Source organism: Sceloporus occidentalis, unplaced genomic scaffold (genome assembly GCF_023333645.1).
Source record: "Sceloporus occidentalis isolate IW3139 unplaced genomic scaffold, rSceOcc1.0.p SCAF_10, whole genome shotgun sequence".
Lineage (NCBI taxonomy): Eukaryota > Metazoa > Chordata > Lepidosauria > Squamata > Phrynosomatidae > Sceloporus > Sceloporus occidentalis.
The window spans coordinates 20,835,774-20,860,193 of NW_028316990.1; the positions used below are offsets into that span (position 1 = coordinate 20,835,774).

The 24,420-nt window shown below is 43.0% G+C and overlaps 1 protein-coding gene across 1 annotated transcript in view; it reads right to left on the bottom strand.

Annotated features, from left to right (window-relative positions):
- The window catches only part of LOC149306094 (xaa-Pro dipeptidase-like), a 75,662-nt gene that overhangs the window by 25,718 nt on the left and 25,524 nt on the right, over positions 1–24,420 (bottom strand). The window contains exons 8-9 of the mRNA XM_089476813.1: positions 18,455–18,530; positions 17,413–17,459 (exon numbers count right to left, since the gene is read on the bottom strand). Coding sequence (XP_089332939.1) covers positions 17,413–17,459; positions 18,455–18,530 — 123 coding nt within the window. The remainder of the gene's footprint in view (positions 1–17,412; positions 17,460–18,454; positions 18,531–24,420) is intronic.

The window sequence follows — 24,420 nt, forward strand, 5'->3', positions numbered from 1 at the left end:
ACACTATTACATGCCTTGGTTACATCCCATTTCATTTATTGTAATGCGTGTTACATGGACCTGCCTTTGAAAAGTGCTCAGAAGCTTCAGCTGACCCAAAAAGCTGCATCCAGATTGTTAACACAACATCTTTGTTGCAAGTGAAGATGCAACAGCTTCAACTGTTTGCTTATTTTTGGGAAATGAACGTGCTGGTTATGACCTATAAAGCCCTACAGTACGTGGGTCTAGGTGGAGTTGAAGAAGACCCCAAGGGCCACCCATTCCAACCCTTTTCTGCCATGCAGGAAGACACAACCCAAGCACTCCCTATGACAGATGGCCATCCAGCCGCCTCTTAAAAACCTCCAAGGAAGGAGACTCCACCATGCTCCGAGGCAGCAGTGCCTTCCACTATTGAACAGCTGTCACCATCAGCAAGTTTTTCCTAATGCGGAGGTGGAATCTCTTTTCCTGTAGTTTGCAACCATTGCTCCATTGTGTCCTATTCTCTGGAGCAGCAGAAAATAAGCTTGCTCCATTCTCAACATGGCACCTCTTCTAATAATTAAACAGGGCTATCCTATCACCGCTTCACATTCTCTTCCCCAGACTGAACATAACCAACTCCCTATGTTTCTCCTCACAGGGCTTGGTGGTTTTCAGACATCCTACCATTCTGTTTGTTCTCCTCTGGACACCCTTCAGTTTGTCAATATCACTCTTGAACTGTGGTGTCCAGAACTGGACACAATATTCCAGGTGAGGTCTGACCAAAGCAGCATAGAGTGGTACTATTACCTTCTTCAGTCTGGATACTATAATGCTAGTGATGCAACCTAATTGGATTAATAGATTTAACAAGGAGTTAAATCCACTTATTCAATGGGTCTGCTCTAAGTTGGGGGCAAACAACAAGATGCAGATCGATATATTCTGACACAGAGCTCTAGTTTCAGTCTCTAGTTGGAAATGCTGGAACTCTGGAAGTGGGCAAAGGGTGTTTGGAAGGGAAAAGAGTTATAAATTTTTTAAACAAATATATTTGAAGAACAAAATGCATGCATGGCTGAGTAGGGGCATTGGATTTCATTGACGAAGCTGCACTTATATCCAAAGTCAACATTTGCAGAGGCTTTTGGGAGAGGCTGTTCAGAAGGGACCATCTCCGTGCAAAATCTATCAGAGATGTCATTTGAAAAATGGCAGATAAACAAATATCTAAGATAAAGGCCAATCTGCAACCTATACACAATTTAAGCAAGGCACACTGCTCAAATTAGACCCAAGGGCCTATCAAGTTCGGAGACTGAAATTGGTTTCTCCAGCCTGGAGGAGGATCACAAGATGAAGGCAGCATTTCATCGCATCTGAGCTCTAACTCACATCTTGCACCACATTTCAACTTATGGTACCTTCTTCCTCTGCATCAGTGATTGCACATGCAATGAATAAAAGCCATAAAAATGATAGAGGAACACCTGAAATCTCAAGACAAACAGCTTTCGTTGTTGGTGTGAAAAAGCTACAAAACCTGGGTGTGTACCTGTGTTCAGTGGTCTGAATAGAAGGGGGCAGTTGGTGGCTTCTATGTCAGTGAGGCATTGAGTCCACTGCAGGTTGGGGCTAGCTTTAAAAACAGGATCCAGAGAGCTCTTTCCTTCAAGCCCCTCTCCCTCAATAAGGACAGTAAATTGTCACGGAAGTGGAGGACATCCGAAGTGTAATTTCTAGATTATTTCTGAAGTACTAAGCATGGACGCCGACACTGCTAGGCGTTCTCATGTATAATCCATCTTTTAAAAATTATACATTACTATTCTGGCCCTTTTTAAAGCTTCCCGAGACAGCCCAACACACTTGATATATTACAGTTATTAAACGTATTTCCAAATGCTGCCTGCTCCAGCATAGTCCCTTGTACTGCACTGCAGTTCCAGTGTCAAGATTTTACTGCATTCAGTGATTTGAGACTTGACAAGATGAAACTGGAAGTCGTACGTCTATAGAATAAAAGAGCAGGAGTCATTTCTTGCACTGTACTCGATACAGTGTTGGGAAGAGATATTGGTGTGCTGCCTACTGCTCCAGCCCCACAACAATGTCCACTATACTATGCTGAACACACCCAACTTCATCTGATTTTTTTCAGGCCTGGACAGTATTTGAATGGAAGACTACCAAAGAACATGAGGGATTTCCATGTAGGGCGATGGACAATGCCCTCCATTCAAGTGCAAGTCAGAGCTGATACTATTGAGCTAGATCCAACAGTCTGCTTCCATTTAAAGAAGTTTCCTATGTTTTCATGGTCGAACTGTCAATAGGTTTCACTTGGACCTTCTCACTGGACTGAGCATCTGGGTACCACCATTTATACAACTCAAGATGAGGCATTTGCATTTCCAGCAAAAATGGTGGCAATCATTGGTAGAGCTATGGTGTTCTCCTACAGAAGACATTTCTTCCATTTGAAAAGAAAATAGCAGCTAAAAAAAAACCAACCCACAGATTCAGCTAAGTCTGTCACCAAGAGTTGCTGTTGTTGTAGGCCTTCAAGTTGTTGCTGATCTATGGCAACCCTAAGGCAAACAGATTGTGGGGTTTTCTTGGCAAGATTTGTTCGGGGGGGGGGGGTTGCTGTTGCCTTCCTCTGAGTCTATTTCTGTGGCTAAGTGGGGATTCAAACCCTGGTTTAGAGAGTCTTAGCCCAATGCTCAAACCACCTAATTCTCCCAACTCAGCAGAAAAGCTGAAACTCTCCATTCTTAGTGCACCAGCTTTAACTGTGAAGCCTGTATGTGCACATTAAACACACATTATTTAGTCCTTAAGCATATTGATCACATTTGTAAGGCAACAGGGTTTCCAAAATAAATGGTGACTTTACCCTCACCAATCTTTCCTGGTAAGGAAAGTGTTTTCAGAACACAAGCATCCTGCAAGGTCCTCCTCCCCCCATTTCTCCTTGCTTGTTTTAGGAGTCCTGGACATACAAAATGAGTGAATGGCTACCCAGAGGATTATCCCATTTGCCACAAATTACCTCTTTATGGAAGAATCAATTTTACAGCCTTCTGAATTTCAAACACTTGGTGCTTCACTACTGTAGAATGACTCTTTGGAGAGCCAGACCCAAGAAGGATGGCTCCGCAGAGCCACATGGAGGACGATGGAACTATCAGCCATTAAGCGCATCAACAATGGAGGACTAATACACCACAAGGGGAAGCTGGGCTATGAAAAAGACACACCACTATACACCTTTAGTGTAGTGTAAGTACACAACAGTGTAGCAATGCCGGATCCCAGTTTGTGCAGCTGATAGCACAATGGGCACCAAGCTAACTTGTTGGACAGCTGATGATGATCTCCCTGTCTATCAAGTCAAAAGTGTAGGAAAAGGTGTGCTTGTACAACTACTGGCTGCACAGTTAATGCTATCTCAGGGAAAGCAGAACCACACAGACAATTATTTTTACACTACGATAGTGCCCCAATGATATTCTATACTACATTAATTGAACTTTGGTACCACTGAAATCAATGGGAGGACTTTGCCAAGACTGAACACTGGTTCTGATGAATGCCAATATGCACCTTGTAGCACCTTTGAGAATAACTGTGCAAAGAAGCTATATCCTAAGCTTTTGCAAACTTGGTCTACTTCCAGATGTCAATGCATCTGTGGAAGATCCCTTCGCCTCTACTGATATTCCAGACTAACACAACTAGATCTCTGAATTCTGATGAATGTTGAGAACATTCATAGGATTCTGGAATTGGATGAGGCCACCCAGTCCAACCCCCTGCTCCATGCAGGATCTCCACCTAGAGCATCCCCATCTGGAAGCTGTCCAGCTTCTTTTTGAAGATGTCCAGAGATAGAGAGCCCACCACCATTCTAGGCAATTGGTTTCATTGCCTATTTACTCTTACTGTCAAGAAGTTCCTTCTAACGTTACATCTAAATCTATTCTTCTGTAATTTCAGACCATTAGAACTGGTCCTACTCTCTGAGGCAGCATAGAACTTACCATCCTTGTTGACCTAACATCCTTGTTGAATCCATTCTAACTTGTCTATATCCTTTTAAAAAGGAAGCACCCAGAACTGAATGCACTGAGTCAAATGTCCTTATACTGTAGATTTAATTCAAAGAGAATATTTTCCATTACTATTTTAGAAGGTCTTCAATCAAGAACATAATACAGAAGAATGTTAAAATCACCAAGACTAATTGCATTCAAGCCCTCCCTGTATTTCCCCCCAGAAACAGTCCTACAAAGTTTTGAAGGAACTTAGAGCCAGGCAAGTTGGGGAGAGGATGCTCTAGGCCTGGGCCCCTCTACAGACCAAGCTTTCTTCCATCTCTGCTTTGTGCTTTGGATGAAGCTGGTTTGGATTCTGAATAATTAAAAATAAATATGCTCTTTCATCAAGCCATGGAAGTACACTAAACATTGCCAGGAGATGTGAGTACACATATTTATATATGCCAGTCACACCAACTAGGAAAATCCACTTACCCCCACTAGATCTTCTCATCTGATTGGAATTGCATATCGTTGCGTTTGGAGGGAAAAAACATTCTAATTAATATTTCAAAACGAGCTTAACATCACTCTGCGTTATTTTAGGTAAACAGTAATTATAATGTTTGCTAATCGAGTTCCCGATGCAACTGCTCGAGTGGCAATTTGTTCCTAGGAAGTTGGGGAAACCAAATGAAAGAGGGGAGGAGAAAAAGGTAGAAGTGACAATTAGCTTGTTGGTGGTAAAAGTTTCTCTTGAAATGCACTTTGAGCACAGATACAAGGGACTTCGTCACACAAGGCTCATGATTATAATTCCCAACACCAGCCTGTGCTAAAACTTTATGAGAAGACTTCTATAAGCCACCTTAAGACTCCAATCCAGGATGACAGGCAAGAAGTACATTTAATAAAATGGAATAAAACCAACAGATGAAACAGAAATGGAAAATCTACCCATTTTCTTATTGGAAGTTATGGAATATTGCCTGACCTCTGTGGGACTCAGTTAATCTGAAAATGCTTTCTTGATTAAAAAGAAGAAATCCGAAGGAAAGACCCGGCTCCTCTAGCTAAGACGGAAATCTTGCTTTTACAAGAATAAAATCCTACTCACCGACTATGTGATCGACTTAAGTTTAGCATTCATTCTGTCCTGGAGTTTATTTGACGCACCGAGATTTTTAGGTGAGGAGACCATCTCATCTCCAGTTACTCAATGGTATTTGCTTGGGCAAATCTAAGAAATGGATCAGTAGCTTCAGCTTTTCAAATGATGCATCCACACTGCAGAGTTACAGCAGTTTCATACAGCTTTAACAGCTATGGCATCGCAGGGAATTCTGGGCTTTGGAGTTTGGTGAGGTACCTGAGATTCTCTGGTGCCTTCTCCTGAACTACAGCACTAGCACTCTCTGGCAGAGAAAGCATTATTTACTTCTCCCACATAACTATCCCTAACATGCTGAACACTATTTACACTTTCGGGATCTGAATTGGCTATTTGTGGTGCAACTGTGAAGAATACCCCATCTTTCTACTCTGTGCAGTCCACAAATCAAACATTGCCAAATCATGAAATAATGAAGGGGATTGTGGCGAGTAACAAACCTGATATTGTCCCTGGATACTCCTGGTCCTCCTAAGAAGCAAAGCCAGAGTAGGAGACAGAAGAAGAAGCGACAGACCATAAAACACATTAAATGGCTCCCTTCCAGAAGCGGGTTTTTGTTAGAATAAAAATGCCCTATGCTAATGCCTCTTCTTCAGCATTCATGGCACAACTGTTTTGTTGCTAGCAAGAAAATCAATCCTACCTTAACCGTAATTAATTATTGTACTTCACGAATGCAACAAGAGACACCCCAGGAAGAGAAACAAAATAAAAAGGGTTTAGGCATAGGATGCATTATCTAGGCGCTAAAAGATTTGGGAAACAGGGGCCTTCATAGCCGGAGCTAGTGAGAGGGTGTGCATGTGTGTGCATTCATGTGCATGAGAGAGAAAGAGGTTTCGTTAAACACCTCTTGAACTCATTGCCAGAGAAACAATCCCTCTGTACTGGGGACCTGACGGTATTGCGGGAGCGTTATTGAAAAAGCAATCGCTTAATGCAACCCTTGAGAAAAGCGTTCCACTTATGCTGTGCCTGCCCACTCCTGGACAAGAGCCCTTTAGACCATAACTAGTAATCACTTCCCAGAGATTGCAATGGCTAAAGCAAGCCATTACACCATCCACTGCTTGTTTGGAGTTTTTTTTGACATGAGGCAAAAAGGCACTTTCACTGCGCCATGTTGGAACAGCTCCATACAAAGGGAAAATACGAGTCTTCTGCCTGTTCCCCCAACTCACTGTGTTTGTGACTCACAATACAGGTTGAGTTTCCCTTATCCAAAATGCTTAGCATCAAAAGTGTTTGAGAGTTTGCAGTTTTTTGGATTTTGGAATATTTCCAAAATCATGAGATACCTTGGAAATTGGACACAAGTCTAGACATGAAATTCATTTCTGCTTTGCATACACATAGTCTGAAGGTAATTTTATACATAATATGAATTAATAATTCTGTGCATGAAGCAAAGTTTGTGTACACTGAACCATAAGAAAGCAAAGAGCAAGACCGCGGACTTCAAGTCCGTGCATATGGAGGGATGCAATACTTACACTGACCTGTGGATAGGTTGACTCATGTTTTGGGGCCAATTCTTTAAAATGTCAAGACTTATACATGAGTATACACCTGAATATTACCAACCTTAACAGCTTCAAAAAAAGCAGTCAAGACAGATCTCTTCCAGCAGATTAACTTGTCTGCTCCATCAACTGTCCACCTGCTTGACCTTGCTTATTGGTATTTGGTCTGAAATGTCATTTTAAACTTGAGGGTAGGTGGGTTTTTAGGTGATAAGGTTTTTATGATATTAAATATTATTTGGTATTTTAATGTATTTTAGTGTTGTTTTAATGTTGTAAGCCCCCTCAATCCAACTGCAGAGGTGGGATATAAATAAAATTTTATTATTGTCATTATATACATTGAACAATAAAACAGGGAAAGAGCTCCTTCTCCAAGGGAGTTGCACACAGGAGGTAGTGAATTCCTTCTTTTGCAACATCTGAACAAAGGGACATATAGTACAAAGGGACACGTAGTAATACGCACGTCACGAATGGGATTTCAGGCAAAGGGAACTCCGTCTACAGAGGTGACGGGGCACCCAGTTGGGACCGATTTCGTTCCCTTTCAAAGCCCAGTCTGCAAACCCGAGAAGCCACCGCAAGGGAGTTGTCTTGCTAATTGGCATGCCCTCCCTATTCCCTAAGGTGAGTCCTTTCCTCTTCAAAAGCTTACAGACGATTATAAAGCCTCTGCTGCAAATCAAAAGGAAGTTCCTCGTTGTTATCGACTTTAAAAAACTTCCCAGGTTCTCAGCAGAGAAGCTATTTCTTTGCCGTTTGATCTCCAAAGCCACCAGCTACGTCTTTGGGAAGCGGCACGACGGCAGCAGCAACAACAGCCAAGAGTCAAGGCTTTTGCTTTTGCTTTCTGCTCCAACTCCTTCCATCCACTTGAAATTGTGTTCATAACATCAACGACAAAAATACAGAGTCTAAAGAGGAGATTCAAAGACCCAAGGAGCTGCTCCTTGGTGAAGTGAGAATATGTAGAAACAACATGGTGTAGTGGTTTGAGCGTTGGATGATGACTTTGGAGACCGTAGCTTGACCCCCTGCTCAGCTATGAAAACCCATTGGGTGACTATGGATGAGTTACACTCTCTCAGCCTCAGAGGATGGCAATGGCAACCCTCCCTGAAGAAACTTGCCGAGAAAACTCTATGATAGGTTTCGCCTTAGGGTTGCCGTAAGTCAGAAACGACTTGAAGGCACACAACAACAACGACGAAAGGCAGAAGCTGGGACTGAATGACAATTCATGCTTTCATAGAAGAAGGCGCAGAGACTAGAGGCACATCTGAAAAAACCAAATGATGTCTGACGGAGAAAACTGAACTGCTTCTCTTGATCCAAGTATCAGGAAGAAGGCTAGCAGCAACCTTAATCTTCCAAACTTTTAAAAGGAAAATCTTTTTAACAAGGATAACTGGTTCTGTTCCCTCTGAACCGACTTATCTTATTATTGGAGAAAAGCTGCAAGATAGATAAATAAAATAAAGATATTGACCATGAACTGAGAAAGGGGAAAAAAAGAAGTGCACTTGACAGCTTTAAGTGAATTGGATCAGACCCAACCAGGAGAAAAGCTGCTTTTCTCCCAAGAAGCTGTCAAACGGAGAAGAGATTTCTTTGCCGTCATCGGAGGTATTGTTCTCTGGACGCAAACAGGTAGCGCTCTCTCTTATTCTCTGCTTGGAGCCCGGAGAAGAAATAAGATGTAGGTCAAAGCAAAAGCAGCCACCATTAAAGAGAAAGAGGGTGACATCTCCTCCTCTGAGTAGAGATGTGAAGGTCTGGAGGGAGAAAATCCTGAAAATATTCAAAAAAACAGTCCCTCCCCTGGTTTTCTTTCCTCTTTTTTCCCTCCAAAGCCTCCATTTCCTGGAAAAAGAATGATCATGACCATTTTTCTTTTAGAGTGAATAAAATATCGAAGAGACGGTGTTATATTTACTCGTGACTTTCTTTGTAAACACTGTTGTTGCATTCATTGGCCAACTGAAATGCACAATGTACTTGTTGCAAGCTCCATGGACTTCTTCATCAGGCAAGATGTTACGAATCATTTTGCCTGATGAAGAAGCCCATGGAGGTTCGAAAGCTTGCAACAAGTATATTGTGCAATTCAGTTGCCAATAAAAGGTATCACTGATGGATTTTTGTTTGCATTTGTTAAATGGTCAACACAGCTAACCCTGAATGTTTACTGTTGTTGTGTATATTCAAAACATTTCAGATTTATAGGCTGTCGTGGATTTCCTTGGCAAGACTGTTCAGAAAGGGTTTGTCATTGCCTTCCTCTGAGGCTGAGAGGTGTGTGACTCACCCAAGGCCACCAAATGGGTTTCATGGCTGAGCTGGGATTCGAACCCTGGTTTCCATAGTTGTAGTCCAACACTCTTTACAAGGTACAAACATATACAAACACAGAGGATTAGCCACAATCTCACAGCCAGAAAAAGATCTGGACTTTTTTCCCCTGGCCAACTACATTAGTCTAATCTGCACGACAGAATCAATGCAATTTCCAACCACCTTAACTGCCATGGCTCAATGTTACAAGATTCTGGGATTTGTAGTATTGTGAGATGTTTAGCCTTCTTTGTCAGAGAACTCCAGCAGAATAGCAAACTACAAATCCCAGGATTCCATGGCAATGAACCATGGAAGTTAAAAGCGGTGTCAAACTGCATTATTTCTGCAGTGTAGATTAGACCTTTGGGTTGCAAGTTGAGGAAAAAGATGGGGTACAAATAAATGTGATGATGATGATGGGTGTCGTCATGACACACAGATATGTACAAAAAGTTATAACACTAATTGCAAAAAACATGCAGACGCTCAGACTAAAAAATTGTAATTCACGCCAGCAGGTATGGAAACATTCTTTTAGAGAAGCTGGGGTTAAAATTTGTTCCTGGCACTTATAATATTCAGTGCTTAAAAATAAAACAAAAACAAAAAAGGGAAGAAAGAAAAGTTAAAACCTCACTGAAAAAGAATAATTGCTCCCAAAGGGACCAATCCACAGGTCGCAGGATTCTCTTTCCGCACTTGACTGCAATGGAGCCTTGAAGGAGATTTCCAGCAAAACCTGAACTTCAGCTTGCAGCATAATGAAGGTGTGCCCTCACGAGTCAAAATGGACGCCGGGAAAGCCGAACTCTGGCGTCACGGAACAGATGTCACCACCAGCTAGAGGGAAAAGTCTAACTATTCGGGGAAAGAAAATCATAATAAGCTGGGTGAAAGCAAACATCTTTTAAAAACCTAACCATTTTTTAATAGGACAGATTAATTCTCATTTTTCTCATGCACTGTCTGGAGAAGAGAGAAAGGAGGGAGCTGCCCCCGAGAAATAATTAATGACCTGAAATTTCATTAGTTATGCTTATTAGTTGACGCAGAACGCGAAGCTCACGAGTTTGTCGACAAAATCGGAGCGATCAAGAATAAGGAAGGCACAAGCTGAGAAAGGTATGCGGAAAGATAAAGGCAAAGCAGCTTAAGGATTGCATTCAATGTGCCAAAGTGCACAGCAAAAATATCCAGTTAAATGCCCTGGCTCAGTGCTAGGTAATCTTGGGAATTGTAGTTTTGCGGTGGCACCAGAGCGCTCTGACAGAGAAAGCTAAAGGTCTCACAAAACTACAGTTTCCAGAATTCCCTAGGATTGATCCAGGGCTGTTAAAGTGGTGTCAAACTGGATTATTTCTGCAGTGTGTTTTGGCCCAAAGTGTTTGTTTCACCTAGACTATATATTTATTCTTCTACTTCCCTTAGTTAAATAGCTGGTTCATTCATTCATGCATTGACAGTCTGCCTTTTTCCTATTCTAGGAGCCGAGTTGGCTCACAATGCTCAAACCACTCTACACCATGCTGGCTCTTTTTGAGCCATATATTTGGCCATACATCAGCCAAAATGGCTACCAGCAGTGGCGTCACATCGCTTCTGGATGCCATTTTGGCTAATATATGGCCGAATATAGGGGTACTTTGGGGTGCAAGGAGCAGATGTAGCCTAAGAGGAGCCAGTGGGCAAATCTGTCTCCCGTACAGCTGTCTTCCCTGCTATAGAAGGAAAAAAAGAACAGCCCAAGGGCTAATATTTTATTATTTCCATCTCTGCAGAGATTCCGAAATGGGATTCTCTTGCAATGGCCTTTGATGCAACCTTGGTCCAAGGAGCTCAGATCGCAGGCTTGGGTAAAAGCCTTGCACCCTTGAGGAGCAAATAATCCTGGTTTAGAAAGATCAGAGGCACAGCTAAAGGACAAAAGGCAGGTTATCACAGGAAGGTTCGATCATCATTTATATGCACAGTGTATCCCTATGCAAGGAGGCAATCCTGGATTCAATTTTTGGCATCTGTGGCTGAAAGGCAGATGGAAAAGGCACACCAGGGAGCATATTTCTGCCCTTGAGTGGCAAGACATGGTCCAAGGGCCGCATCACTAGTGATCTGGTTTCCTTTGGAGGGGAGAGCATGCGCTGGAGGCCTGTGGAGTTTCTGAAAGACAGTGAGCCCTTAGTATCCGCCGGGGTTTGGTTCCAGGTACTCCCATGGATACCAAGATCTATGGATGCTCAAGTCCCATTGTATACAATGGGCTGCCATCATCATACAGTTGGGTCCTGGTATCCACTAGGGTTTGGTTCCAGGAACCTCCATGGATACCAAAATACAGGGATGTTCAAGTTTCATTATATACAGTGAGCTATCATTATTATTGTTGTTAGTGGGCCCTTGGTATCCACTGGGGTTTGGAGCCAGGACCCCCTATGGATACCAAAATCTATGGATGCTGAAGTCCCATTATATACAATGAGCCATCATCATCATTATCATCATCATCATCATACAGTTGGGCCTTGATATCTGCTGGGGTTCAATCTAAGAACCCCATGAGTACTAAAATCTATAGATGCTCAAGTCCTATTATACAGAATGGGCTATCATTATTATTATTCCTTGGTGTCCACTGGGGTTTGGTTCCAGGACCCCCCCATGAATACCAAAATCCATGGACCCTCAATGTACAGTGGAGTAATAAAACAGTGTCCCTAACATAAAATGGCAAAATCAAGGTTTGCTTTAGGAATTTTGAATATTTTCAAGTCATGGATGGTTGAATCCGTGGATACAGAACCCGTGGATATGGAGGGCCGACAATACTGAGCTGAAAGTTGTGACATTAAGGACACGCAGCTTCAATTTATCTAAACACAATTTATATGGAAGGCATAGATTTCATTTGCTTGCATTCCAGGTGGCACAGCAAAAGGCTGGAAACTTTCTATACCTGTCTCACTTGTGGTTCCTGCCAATTTTGTGAGGTTAGCTTGTTCATAAAATTGGCAAGGGAGGGAGGGAGGGGGGAAAGGTCAACTTGCACTTTTTTCTCCAATCGGCAAGGCAAAATGTGCTATCAGAAAACTGTCTCAGTGCCAGTGACACCCTAGAAAATAAATTTTCACTTCTCTGCCTCAAGGGAAGAAAGTCTGAGAAATACAATACGAGACAGATTTCAGCAACAGGGTGGAGGTACTTTAGAAGGAAAGAAGCTTTGTTAACTGCATCTGGAATGTTTTCTTAGCAAAAATGTAATGGCAGCGAGTGGATTTTACTGCAAATGCATGGCCACAATACTGCCACGAATGCAGTAACACTTTTGGGGACACAGTGAGAGGGTGGGATCCTATTTAGGGTTGCAAATATGGGAAACCAGGGTCTGAAACTCCCTCCCTCAAACACGGAGACCCACCTTGGGCAAATCACACTCTCTCAGCGTAAGAGGAAGACAATGGTAAACCTCCTCTGAATAAATTTTGCCAAGAAACCACTAGGATAGTGGTCAGCAAAACTGACCACAAAACAAGAGAGCAAAATGTAGGGTTGTGGCTTCAGCAATGGACTAGGACCCCAGGAGACCAGGGTTTAAGTCTCTGCTCAGCCATGTAAACCCATTGGGTCACTTTGGGCAAGTCACACTCTCTCAGCTTGAGAGGAAGGCAATGGATAACCCTCTCTGAAGAAATCTTTTTGGGGAATCAACATGGTATTGTGATTTTGTGCTGGATTAGGACTCTGGGAGACCAGGGTTCGAATCCCTGCTCAGCCATGGAAACCCAGTAGATGGCCTTGGACATAATAATAAAAAAAAATTAATAATAAATTTTATTTGTATACCATTTTTCCCTAGATCAAAACGGTTTACAGATTATAAACTATTAAAAACATCACAGAAAAATAGATAAAAACAAGTAATACAATTATACAAATACAATCATTCATAGGGTAAGGGTGAGAATCGATGGCATCAAGAGCGCTCAACTTCATTCCTCGGGGGGGGGGGGGGAAGAAGGCTTGGCAAAAAAGAAAGGTTTTAAGCCTCTTTTTAAATGTTTCTAGGGGGGTCATGAGACGGAGCTCCTCGGGGAGACTGTTCCAAATCCGCGGGGCCGCCACTGAAAAAGCCATCTGGGATGTGGAGACATATTTGGAAGAAGGAACCTCCAACAGATTCTTCCCGGATGTTCTGAGTGTGCGGGGCGGATTGTGTGGGGAGATGCGGTCCCTCAAGTAACTTGGGCCCAAGCCATGTAGGGTTTTATAGGTAATAACCAACACCTTGTATTGCGCTCGGAAGCGAATGGGCAGCCAGTGAAGATTTTTCAGAATAGGTGTTATGTGGTCAAACCTGGATGCACCGGTGACCAGTCTGGCTGCCATGTTTTGTAATAACTGAAGCTTCTAGGTTTGGTACAAGGGTAGCCCCATGTAGAGCGCATTACAGAAATCTAAGCAAGAGGTTACCAGAGCACGTACCATCGTTTCAAGGTCCCTTTGGCCCAGGTAGGGTCGCAGTTGGCGTATCAACCAAAGTTGATAGCAAGCACTTCTGACTGTTGCATCTACTTGAGATGTCAACTGCGGAGACGAGTCCAGAAGTACTCCTAGACTGCAAACTTCGTCCTTCAGGGGAAGTGTGACCCCATTCAGGACAGGTGAATAAACTTCCTTCCCCGGGCCTGGGGAACCTATCACCAGTACTTCCGTTTTCTCTGGATTCAGGCTGAGTTTGTTTTCCCTCATCCAGCCCATTACCGACATCAGGCAGGCATTCAGAGGAGAGACGCCATCCTTAGTCACTGCAGCAGTCGGAGGCACAGAGAAGCATATTTGGGCGTACTGATAACACAGCGCCCCGTGTCTCCGGATGATCTCTCCCAGCAGTTTCATGTAAATGTTAAACAAAGTGGGGGACAAAATAGCTCCCTGAGGGACCCCAGATGTTAGTTCCCTCTTAGAGGAGCAAGTGTCCCCCCACTGCACCATCTGGAATCTTCCCAAGAGGTAAGAACGGAACCACTGGAGCGCAGTGCCCCCGATACCCAACTCCCTCAGGCGTTCCAGAAGGATACCGTGGTCAATGGTATCGAAAGCCGCTGAGATGTCCAAAAGCACCAACAAGGTCACACTTCCCCTGTCGATGTCCAGACGGAGATCATCGACTAAGGCAACCATGGCAGTCTCAACTCCATATCCCGATCTGAAGTCAGTTTGAAATGGGTCCAGATAATCGGCTTCATCCAAGATTGCTTGGAGTTGGAAGGCAACTGCTTTCTCAATCACCTTACCTAAAAATGGCGATAATGAGACCGGACATGTCACACTCTCTCATCCTCAGAGTAAAGCAAGAAGAAACCTGGCCAAGAAAACCTTATTATAAGGTCCACATAATTTGGAGTGAAAGTGACGGCATTTAACAATAACAATACCAAACCAATGCAACCCGCTACACAAAATCTTGTACCGTCCAGGAGGTCCCTTCAGTGCCACGCAGCAACGTAAGCGTTTGACTATTTCATTCTCACATTCGTAAAAGGATTCACTTTTTCAACACAGCAGTTAACAAAGACTGTATTTCAGCCCCCGATGCTGAACAAGAAAAGGTTACCTAGTTCTCATATTTTTTATTTTTAAAAAATGCAAGATGGGTCCTGAAGATGCAAGATTTGAAACTGAAAATACAAACATAGTATGTGAATAACCTCAGAGGCAATAACTGCTACAAGATAGAAAATCACAAATCCGAGAATAAAAATAAAAACAAAGCAGCAGAAAAATTGGCTCCGGTTGTTCACTCATCGGATGTGTGCAATCTTCGTTTCTTGGTGCCCTTGGGGAAAGAAAACCCAGATAAACTAAAGGTGTGAGCCATAATCCGCAAGAGAGCTCCAGAGATAACAGAAATGTAACACCGACAGTTATATGACAGTGGCTCATCTGATAGCCTAAGCCCGGCTTTTGAAACGGAGGTGGGGTGGGTGACAGTGAACAGAATACAGAATAAAGCATCAAAACCTGACCTCTCAAAAGGCTGGAAATGCCACCAAGGGTGGGGCGGCACTGAGCTACGGAGTGAATATCAAAAATCCAAAGAAAAACAGCATGAACAAGGGTCTCTCCATTAACAGCACTGCCGCTTTAGACAAGGCGCACCCGACTCCTTGCGACTTCCCCTTTCCCTTTATCCCACTTAGGCTATTGATTTTTCAAAGGCCGGGATGGAAACTTGCCCTAGAACCAGAAGGATGGAAGGGGGTTTATATAAGAAGATTATAAAAAAGACAGCAGGAGAGGCTTTCCGAAGAAGTAGGCTGAAATATGAACAGAATACATTCAAGGGTATGAGAAAAATCAATGAAATGTCCAAATCCAAGGTGATGATGCTGACATATAAAGCCCTAAAATGGCTTGGGACACCAATATCTGAAGGAGAACCTCTCCCTATATATGCCTACCCAAGAACTGAAGTCTGTTGGAGGCAGGGTGACCAGGCGGCCTCCTTTTCCAGGACATGTCCACATTTCAGACTTCTGTCCAGGAGCAATAGCAATAGCACAAAATGTCCTCCATTTTGGACATGTCTCAGAAGCATCAATTTGCATTTCTCTGTTTTGAGCTATAATTTGGTCATGATCTCCATTTTGTCTCAATGTTCTCCATTTTGTGGTGCCTGGTCCTCCTCTGCATTTCGGACATCTGGTCACCCTGGCTGGAGGGGCCCTTTTCTCTGTCCCACCAGTGAAGGCAACACACTGTTGTGAAGATATGGTTTTGTAAATCAGGGTTCTGATGGCACAGTGATTAAATGCCAGTGTTGCAGCCAGTATTTCAGCCACAACGTTGTGAGTTCGATCCCAGGACTACAAGGTTGACTCAGCCTTGCATCCATCCAAAGGTTGCTAGAGCACCCATCTTGTTGGAGGCAATTAGCTTACATGTTGTAGACCACTTAGAGACTACTGAGTTCTGTATTAAGCAGCATAGAAACATAAGTGTAATTGCTATTGTTGTTGTTTCTCTGTTGCAAGTCCCATCTGTGGAACATTGTCTCTTTAGAGGCCTGACCGACTTCATACCAAGTCAAAACCTTGCCTTTGGAGCCAACTAACTGAATAAGATCGAGGGACGTAATACCATCACTATTCTGCATTGGTCAAACCTCATCTGGAATACTGTGTCCAGTTCTGGGTACCACAATTCAAGAAGGCTGTAGACAAGTTGGAGTGTGTCCAGAGAAGGATGACCAAGAAGGTCAAAGGTCTGGAAACCACCAAGCCCTATGAGGAGTTGCTTAGGGAACTGGGTACGTTTAGCCTGGGGAAGAGCACCTGGTACTTGTCGGTGGTGTCCCATCCAAGTACTAACCAGGGCTGACCCAAGATCAGATGGGATCTGGTGCCTTTACAGCAGTGGTTCTCAACCTTCCTAATGCTGTGCCCTTTCAATACAGTTCCTCATGTTGGGGTGACCCCCAACTATAAAATTATTTTTGTCTCAGTTCCTAAGGCCATTGGAAATATGTGCTTTCCGATGCTCTTAGGTGACCCCATGAAAGGGTCGTTCGACCCCCAAAGAGGTCATGACCCACAGGTTGAGAACCGCTGCTTTAGAGTATTTCAGTGAACCTAATTATTTTAATAGGTCTTCTCTAATTTGGACTAATCAACAGAACTGAGGCCACTTTGTTCAGCACCTAAGATATATTTAACTGTATGGCAGCTTCCTTTTTTTTCTTCGTTGCACTACATGTCATGGAAAATGTGCAAGACATGTCATTTGAGACTCTAGGCTCAGCCGGTCCAGTTCTACACCTCTTTCTCTCAAAAGGCAAAGGAAAGTGGGCCAGACCAGGATGGAGCAACCTTAATTATTGCAACAGGAATGAAAAAAAGAATACACCACAGCAACCAGAAATCGAAACACATAAAGAGAACCACTAATACTTGCTCCAGCTGCAGCCGAGATCTAATGGAATAGTCCAAGGCTCTTTTATGGCTCTCATAAATACCCATGTACGTAACAGGCATAACCGTAATATTCACACCCATAAAAGCTGCTTTATTGGATGCTATCAAGCAATAATAATGGCTATTAGGTATAGTTTCTGTAAATTACATAAAAAGTCTATGAAGAGAATTATATCGCTCCAAAGCCACACCTAAAAGCAATTGTCATTTAGTAATATGGAGGAAACTGATGAAATTCTTGCTGTATAATAAAGCAATATGCCCAACACAACTCCAAAATGAGCTCATGTAATTGCTAGTAAATCAGTGTCATTCGGCCTTAGCTGTGGCAGTTCCTGTTAACCAAGACATGTGCTTCTCCAAGTTTTGCCATCAATGTCAAACAAGGCACTTACCTCTCCAGCTCATATTCCTTCATGCCAGCTTTGACGGCTTTCATCACCTGTTGGCACAACATCAGAAATTTGGGTCATAATAAGTTGGGAAGAAGTTCAAAAATTGAAAATATGTCGTGTTATCTGTTAGGGTTAACAGAACTGGATGGAGAGTGCTGAGGATGGAGACTCAAGTCTACGAAAGCTCACGTTCCTGGTTTCTTCCTTTCATTTAGTTAGTGATTCACAAACTTTGATCTTCTGAAGATGCCAATCACAGTTGCTGGTGAAACGTCAGGAACAAATTCTTCTAGAACATGGCCACATAGCCTCAAAAACCCACAAAAAAACTATGGATGCTGGCCATGAAAGCCTTCATATTCTTTCGTACAGTTAAGTCTCCAAGGTGCTACAAGATCCCTTTGGATAATGATATTCCAGAGTAAGAATAAACTGCTTTGAGTCCCTGTACCAGAAGGAAGGTGGGTTATAAATATAATAATAAGAACAAGAACAAAAACAACAACAACAACAATAACAATAGCCAGTCTGTTTCAGACTGGATTCATTTATATCTACCCTTGCCCTTCTTCCTCCTCTTCCTCATCCCAAGAACTGAACCTTATTCCTTTGGATGCCTTGGAGAACATATTTCACGTTCAGGATAGAAAGTGGAGAAGAACCACCACCACTCGCTGACATGGGACCCATCTTTTGATATGTCAGCCTTGTGAGGCGGTCTTCCGAGCATCTTCCAGCCTCACAACCGAAGCTGCCCTGTTCCCTACACAATCAACAACAAGTTTGAGGCCACCGGAAAGCGTATTACAGGGTTGTATTAAGAGGGACATTATCTCTCCCCACACCTTTGCACTCCTATTCCCAACTCTTCCATTTCCTTATTATCAAGCAATTCAAGAAGCTGGGAACAATCACTGGGGGGAAAAAGAAATAAGCCACTGTAACACAAAGAGAGAGAGAGAGAGATTGAGAGAGAGAGAGAGAGAGAGAGAGAGAGAGAGAGAGAGAGAAGAAAAATTATTATCTGTAAGAGATCCATTACCTCTTTATGAGCTTCACTGGAAATTTTATTGGTGTAGCGGAGGACTTCCAACTCCATGTCCGTCTTAATCACGCGGCTTCAAAGGGGAAAAAGAGAAGAGGGAAATCAGGTTAGTAATTCCCCCTACAGCTCCGTGATGATTAAGTCGAGAGCACAAAAGAATAACCAGGTAACCTAATTGGCAAACCCAGAGCAGAGCAGCTGGGTCACAAAAGCAAGAAGACACTATTAGGCAACAGCAGCAAATAAAGGGCATTTGAAGAGGAAATGTTTGCTTGGCATTCATTTGTCCAAAAGGATGAACTCAGATGTACTTGTGGAGCTGTTCTAAAATACTGATGGTCTGGGAACTCTAAATGTAGCCCCAGAATCCCAGGATGAAACATAGAGTTATAGGACCTTAAAGTTGGAAGAGGCCACAAGGGCCACCAAGTTCAACCTCCATTATGCAAAAATAAATCATCTTGGAAAGCTGCAGATGGGAAGAGCGAAGTCCTTCTTTGTGGCTTCTGAACCATGCATGGCCCATTCCCAATTTCTTAAAATAAAAATATCAGTGCAATTTCCTCCCTATTTTGATCCAAAAAAACCCATGTCCATGGTCCCCACACAATATGCAAAAATGAGTTATCTTGGGAAAGTCACACTCTCTCAGCCTTGGGGGAAGACAATAGCAAACCTTCTCTGAACAAATCTTGCCAAGAAAACCCCATGATAAATTCAGATAGTTGGCTGTGTGATTTTGGGGGAAACTGTTGTCCAATTTTTTTCCAAGCTTTTCTTGGCCTATGCCACTTTATTAACACAAACTACTAGACTTAGGGAAATAATGCATTTTGCCACCACTTTAGCTGTAACTGGAAACATAGGATTTGCAGTTTTGCAAGGTATTTGTTCTTCTCTGCTAAAAAGTGCTGGTGCCTCACAAAACTACAAATCCCAGGATTTTGTAGGACAGAGTCATGGCAGTTAAAGAGGTGTCAAACTGTATTATTTCTACAGTGCAGATGCACCTTTACTCTTGCAACCTGTCAAAATTTTATTGCTTCTCACCCAGGCTGGTCCCTTTATTGTATTAAGTATACAACCACAGAAATATCTTTTCCGCTGGGCCAATTGTTACTGCAAAGACATGTGAGTTTTAATTTTGTTTCGCTGTACTCCTCTCACCAGGAATAAATCATATAATTTTTAAGGTGTCCCAAGCCCTCGACATGGCTGCTTTCAGCTATTTCTCAAGTTCCCAAATTGGAAGTCCAAGGGCAGTAATGGAATACAAATGAATTCTTGCCGAAAGCACTCAGATCCTTTGGGTTGTTAGAGCTAGTTTTATACAAAAGGTAGCAGACAGAGAAAGAGGGAGGAAGAAGGGAGGGAGCGAATATATCCTCACACATTGTTTTGGCTTAAAGCTGTGTTAAATTTATGAACCCTTGGATGAGAAGTTTAGCAGAAAATATCTATCAGAAGTAGAAATGTTGCTAGATGAGAGCTGGGGGTAGCGAAAGAGGCAACAGGGCTGTGAATCACAAGGGCTCCAGTTCAGATCTTGCCTCCACCATGAACTTTATTGGTGGCCCCTGCTCTGACTTCTATATGGTGGCAATGGGTATTCCCCATGTCTGTGGGGAGGTGAATCCACTCCAGGTTTTAGTGCAAACACTGGGAGAGATCATTATCCAAGGTTCCTCTCTCCCAAATAGGGCCAGCACCTTTAAGATCCATTGACATAAGATGCATCCGCACTGCAGAAATGATGCAGTCGGACACCACGAACTGCCATGGCTCAAAGCTATGGAATACTAGAAATTGTAGTTTTGAGAGAGATTTGGCCTTTTCTTTCAGAGAGCTAGTTCCCAGGATTCAACTTATGGCCGTAACCTCCATGACTGAGTCTATATCTGGCATTCAGTCTAACTCTTTTTCTCCTACCTTCTACATTTCCAAGCAATACTGTCTCTTCAATAATGAGTCACGTCTTCTCATGATGTGGCCAAAGTACAACAGCTTCAGTTTCACCATCTTAGCTTCCAGGGAGGTTTCAGGCTTGATCTTCTCAAGGACCGATTTGTTCATCTTCTAGCCAACCATGGTGCATCCTCAGCCCTCTTCTCCATCATCACATCTCAAATTAGTTGATTTTCTTTCTATCTGCTTTCTTCACCATCCTGCTCTCTCATCCCGTAGATGGTGATAGGAAATGTGATGGTTTGAATGACCCTTACTTTTGTGCTCAGTGTTGTATCTTTGCATTTTATGATCTTGTCTAATTCCTTCATAGCTGCCCTTCCCAGTCCTAGTCTTCTGATTTCTCCATTGCAATCTCCATTCCATTCAACAGATAGAAAATATTTTAACTATTTTAATTTCATCATCAGTGCCTCCCGGCTTCCATGTCAGGAGTCACAGTTCCAGCTTCCAACCCTTCCCATAATTCACAACCTTTGGTGTGCTTTTTTATCCGTACCACATTTTAGTTTTGCTCCTATTACAAAGGCAGAGAACTGGCAGAGAACCACAGCTCTGCCTGCCTGCCTACAGACCCATTTTTTTTCCTGATGAATACTGAGATTTCAGCAGGGATGCCATCTATCCTGCTTGCCATCTGCTTTCCGTGGTTATATTTCTACTTGGACAAATGATTTATGTCGGAAGAGAGTCATTATCGTAGCCACTCCAAGGCACATGAGAGTAAACCGGGTGCCTCTAAAGGGCTCAGGCAAGGGCAGGAACACACATTAATGGAGTTATTTCCCATACCCTCCAGAGATAAAGTGGTCGAAGCCACAGGCTTGCAAGTACAAGGAGCTGAGTTTCATGGAACAGCTCTCTGTGGCCAAGAATTATTCCAAACCAGAAGAAAACAGATCACATGGAGGCAGCTAGAGAGGAGAGGGATTTTCAACGAGTTTTGTATTTCAACACTGCCAATGTTAAAAAAAAATATGCCAAGGCAAAAGAGTCAAAGCTAAAGACTCAAGCAGCAGCAAAGGACAAAAACAGCAGTGCTTGAGAACCTCACATTGTAGGCGCCGATTCAGCAAGAAAAAACAACTGCCCGATGGATGGCAACTATGCCAAACCATGTTCCAACTACATGTTGCAGGTCACAGATGCCCAAATGTCAAGGGTTGGGGGTCCACATTGACCAAACAAGGGATTGGGGAGGACTGATTCCCCCCCCCCCCCAATCACACCCTGCATCTTTTTAAAGCAAAACCATGTGGCACAAAATTGACACCAAGAAGGCAATGGGGACAATGCCACCATTATTTTTGACTCCCCTGAATTGGTTTAGGCTCTGGAGATGGCCTAGAAATCACTTTCTGCTTAAAAAAAAAAAGGCCTGCAAAACAGGCACTCAACCTGCATAAGGCACTCATTCCCATAAAAAGAAATGAGAAAAACAAGACTAGGGATTGTAATATCCTGATATTATACTTTCTTACACAAAAGTCTTCCTCTTGCATCCTTTTTAGAAATAAGTGGTGTGAGTAAATATAGAAACAGCTTGTCTTAAATATTTAATGCTTCGTTCTAATAGAGCGTATTCCACAATCCATTTCCCCCCAGTTTTTTGGGGTAAAAAAGACTTTGCAAAGAATGATATTTTCCCCCTATTTTGTTTTCCTAACCACCCCTGCCAAGGTCTTGTCACGTCTCTATTTCAATTGTCATAAAATTGGCTCGTAGCATCTCCATTTCAAACAACAAAGGGATATTGTACTCCAACACTCGAAAATTGCCGCAACAACCACATTATTGGAGGCGGAGGCGGAGAAGTAAGCACAATGAAATATCACCCATCGCACACCACTTTTAAGACCCAGGTTCTCTGGGTATGCTTCTGCTAATGTCAGACTGCACTGACATTCAAGTGTAATTAAAGCCAACATCCATAAATTTGCCAGCAAGAATGCATTAGAATTAATGCTTTTAAAATGAATCCCAAAAGGAGGCAATAATAGTCTGACATTTATATAACATTACCCATTCTGCCAGACATGCAATTAATACTTTTCTGGGTAGTCATTGCAGTGGTGTTAATTATAACGGATGTGTTTGTATTTGTACCTACACAACGAGTGACACTAATGAATTTTACAGCAGATTAGCTCAACTTCATTCAGTGGCTTTTTACGTTTTCTCTCCTCTCTTGGGACATCACCGAAGGGCTACAGAAGGACTTTCTACTGGGGAAGGCCTCAAACCAAAATGATGGAGAGTCTCAGGGTCAGGCCCTTGTAGACCCATTTGCTGTACAAGTTGAGCATCCCTAATCCAGATATCCAAAATGTGAAAATCTCCAAAAAATCAAAACCTTTGGCCGCCAGTCACACGTTTCCACCTTCAAGGCAGTGGTGGCACTCTGGCCCATGCGTCTCAGATCCTCAGTCTCTCTCTTGCATTGCATCTCATACACGACACAAGTAGTGAACGAACAAGACGTGAGGCTGGAGAGAGATGCAAGAATCTGTGAATTGGTGGGAGTTGGGGACTCATGCTGAGCACTACACTTGGATCCCAGCCGTGTAACAGACCCTCAACCTCTCTCCAGCCATCCTTCTCTCCAACCTCGTGTCTCATACACGACTCAAGTAGTGAACAGATGAGACGCAAAGGCTGGAGAGACATAACTGGAGAAAAACACGAGAATCTGTGAAATGGTGCGAGGTGTGGGGAACTCCTTCATTTTCAGTTTTCAACCAGAGAGGCTGGATGGCCATCTGTCAGTGGTCTTTTAACTGTGGAGTTCCTGTATCAGCAACAAGAGATTGGACTAGGAGACCTTTGGATCCCCCCTTCCAACTCCACAGTCCTGTGATTCTAATTCCACAACGTAGGTTACTTACTGACCAGAGATTGGATGGCAATCATCTGATGGATGCTTTATGCTGTGCATTCCTGCCTTCTTAGGGGTTGAACTAGATAGCCTCTGGATTCAATTCTTATGCTTCTATGCTTTACTCCTGATCCAGATAGATACAGCTGGTCTAGAAAGATAAATGTACTGACCTGGTAACAGGGCAACTTCCTACGGTCTCAAGGCTTTGATATTTGAAACACTCCAAAATCAAGAAACCCAACTTGCCATGCCTTCCGAGGCGTGTAAAAGAGAAAGCTAAAGGCAGAGAAGTGCACATTCCCTCTTCTCGACCAAATCAAAAGGGAAGGAGACACCAGGTGTTTGACCTCAGAACACCGTTTTCAAAACTCTCCGGAAGAGGGATTTTGAAAAGGAGACAACAAAGCTTTGCCTTAAATAGCCAGGACGACCCAGAGACCAGGCTCAGCAAGGCCAGGCAAACAACACAAAAGGCAAGATCTGGAGGCACAGAAAAATTCTGGAACAAGATTCCATCAAAGCAGTCTTCTCCCCTGCCTCTGACTTTTCGTAAACTATTGCCAGAGTTTAAAGAGTGTGCCCCTGGTTACCATCGTCCATCTCTTTTGGGGAAAGGAAAAGGAAGAGCATGGACTCTAGCAAATTCTTTCAAGAAGAAGGGGTGGGCAGGCTGTATACACTAGATGTTGTTTTTATTGTTAACTGCCATCATGTCAACTTCAACCCATGGCAACCCTATGAAAGAGAGATCTCCAAGTCACCCTCTCCTCAGCCATCCGGCTCAGGTCTTGCAAACTTAGGGCAGCTATTGTGGCTTCCTTGGTGGAGTCTGTCCACTTGCAATGTGGTCTTCTGCCTTTCTTACAGCCTTCTACTTTCCCTAGTATCACTGTCTTCTCTTGTGAGTCCTCTCTTCTTGTGATATGTCCAAAATACAACAGCCTCAAGTTTATTCATCTTAGCTTCTAAAGAGAGTTCAGGCTTGATTCAATCTAGGACTCATTTATTAGTTGTTTTTAGCAGTCCACAATATCTGTAGAAAGGGCCAGCATGGTATAGTGGTTTGAGTATTGGACTATGAATCTGGAGACCAGGTTTCAAATCCTTGCTTGGGCATGAA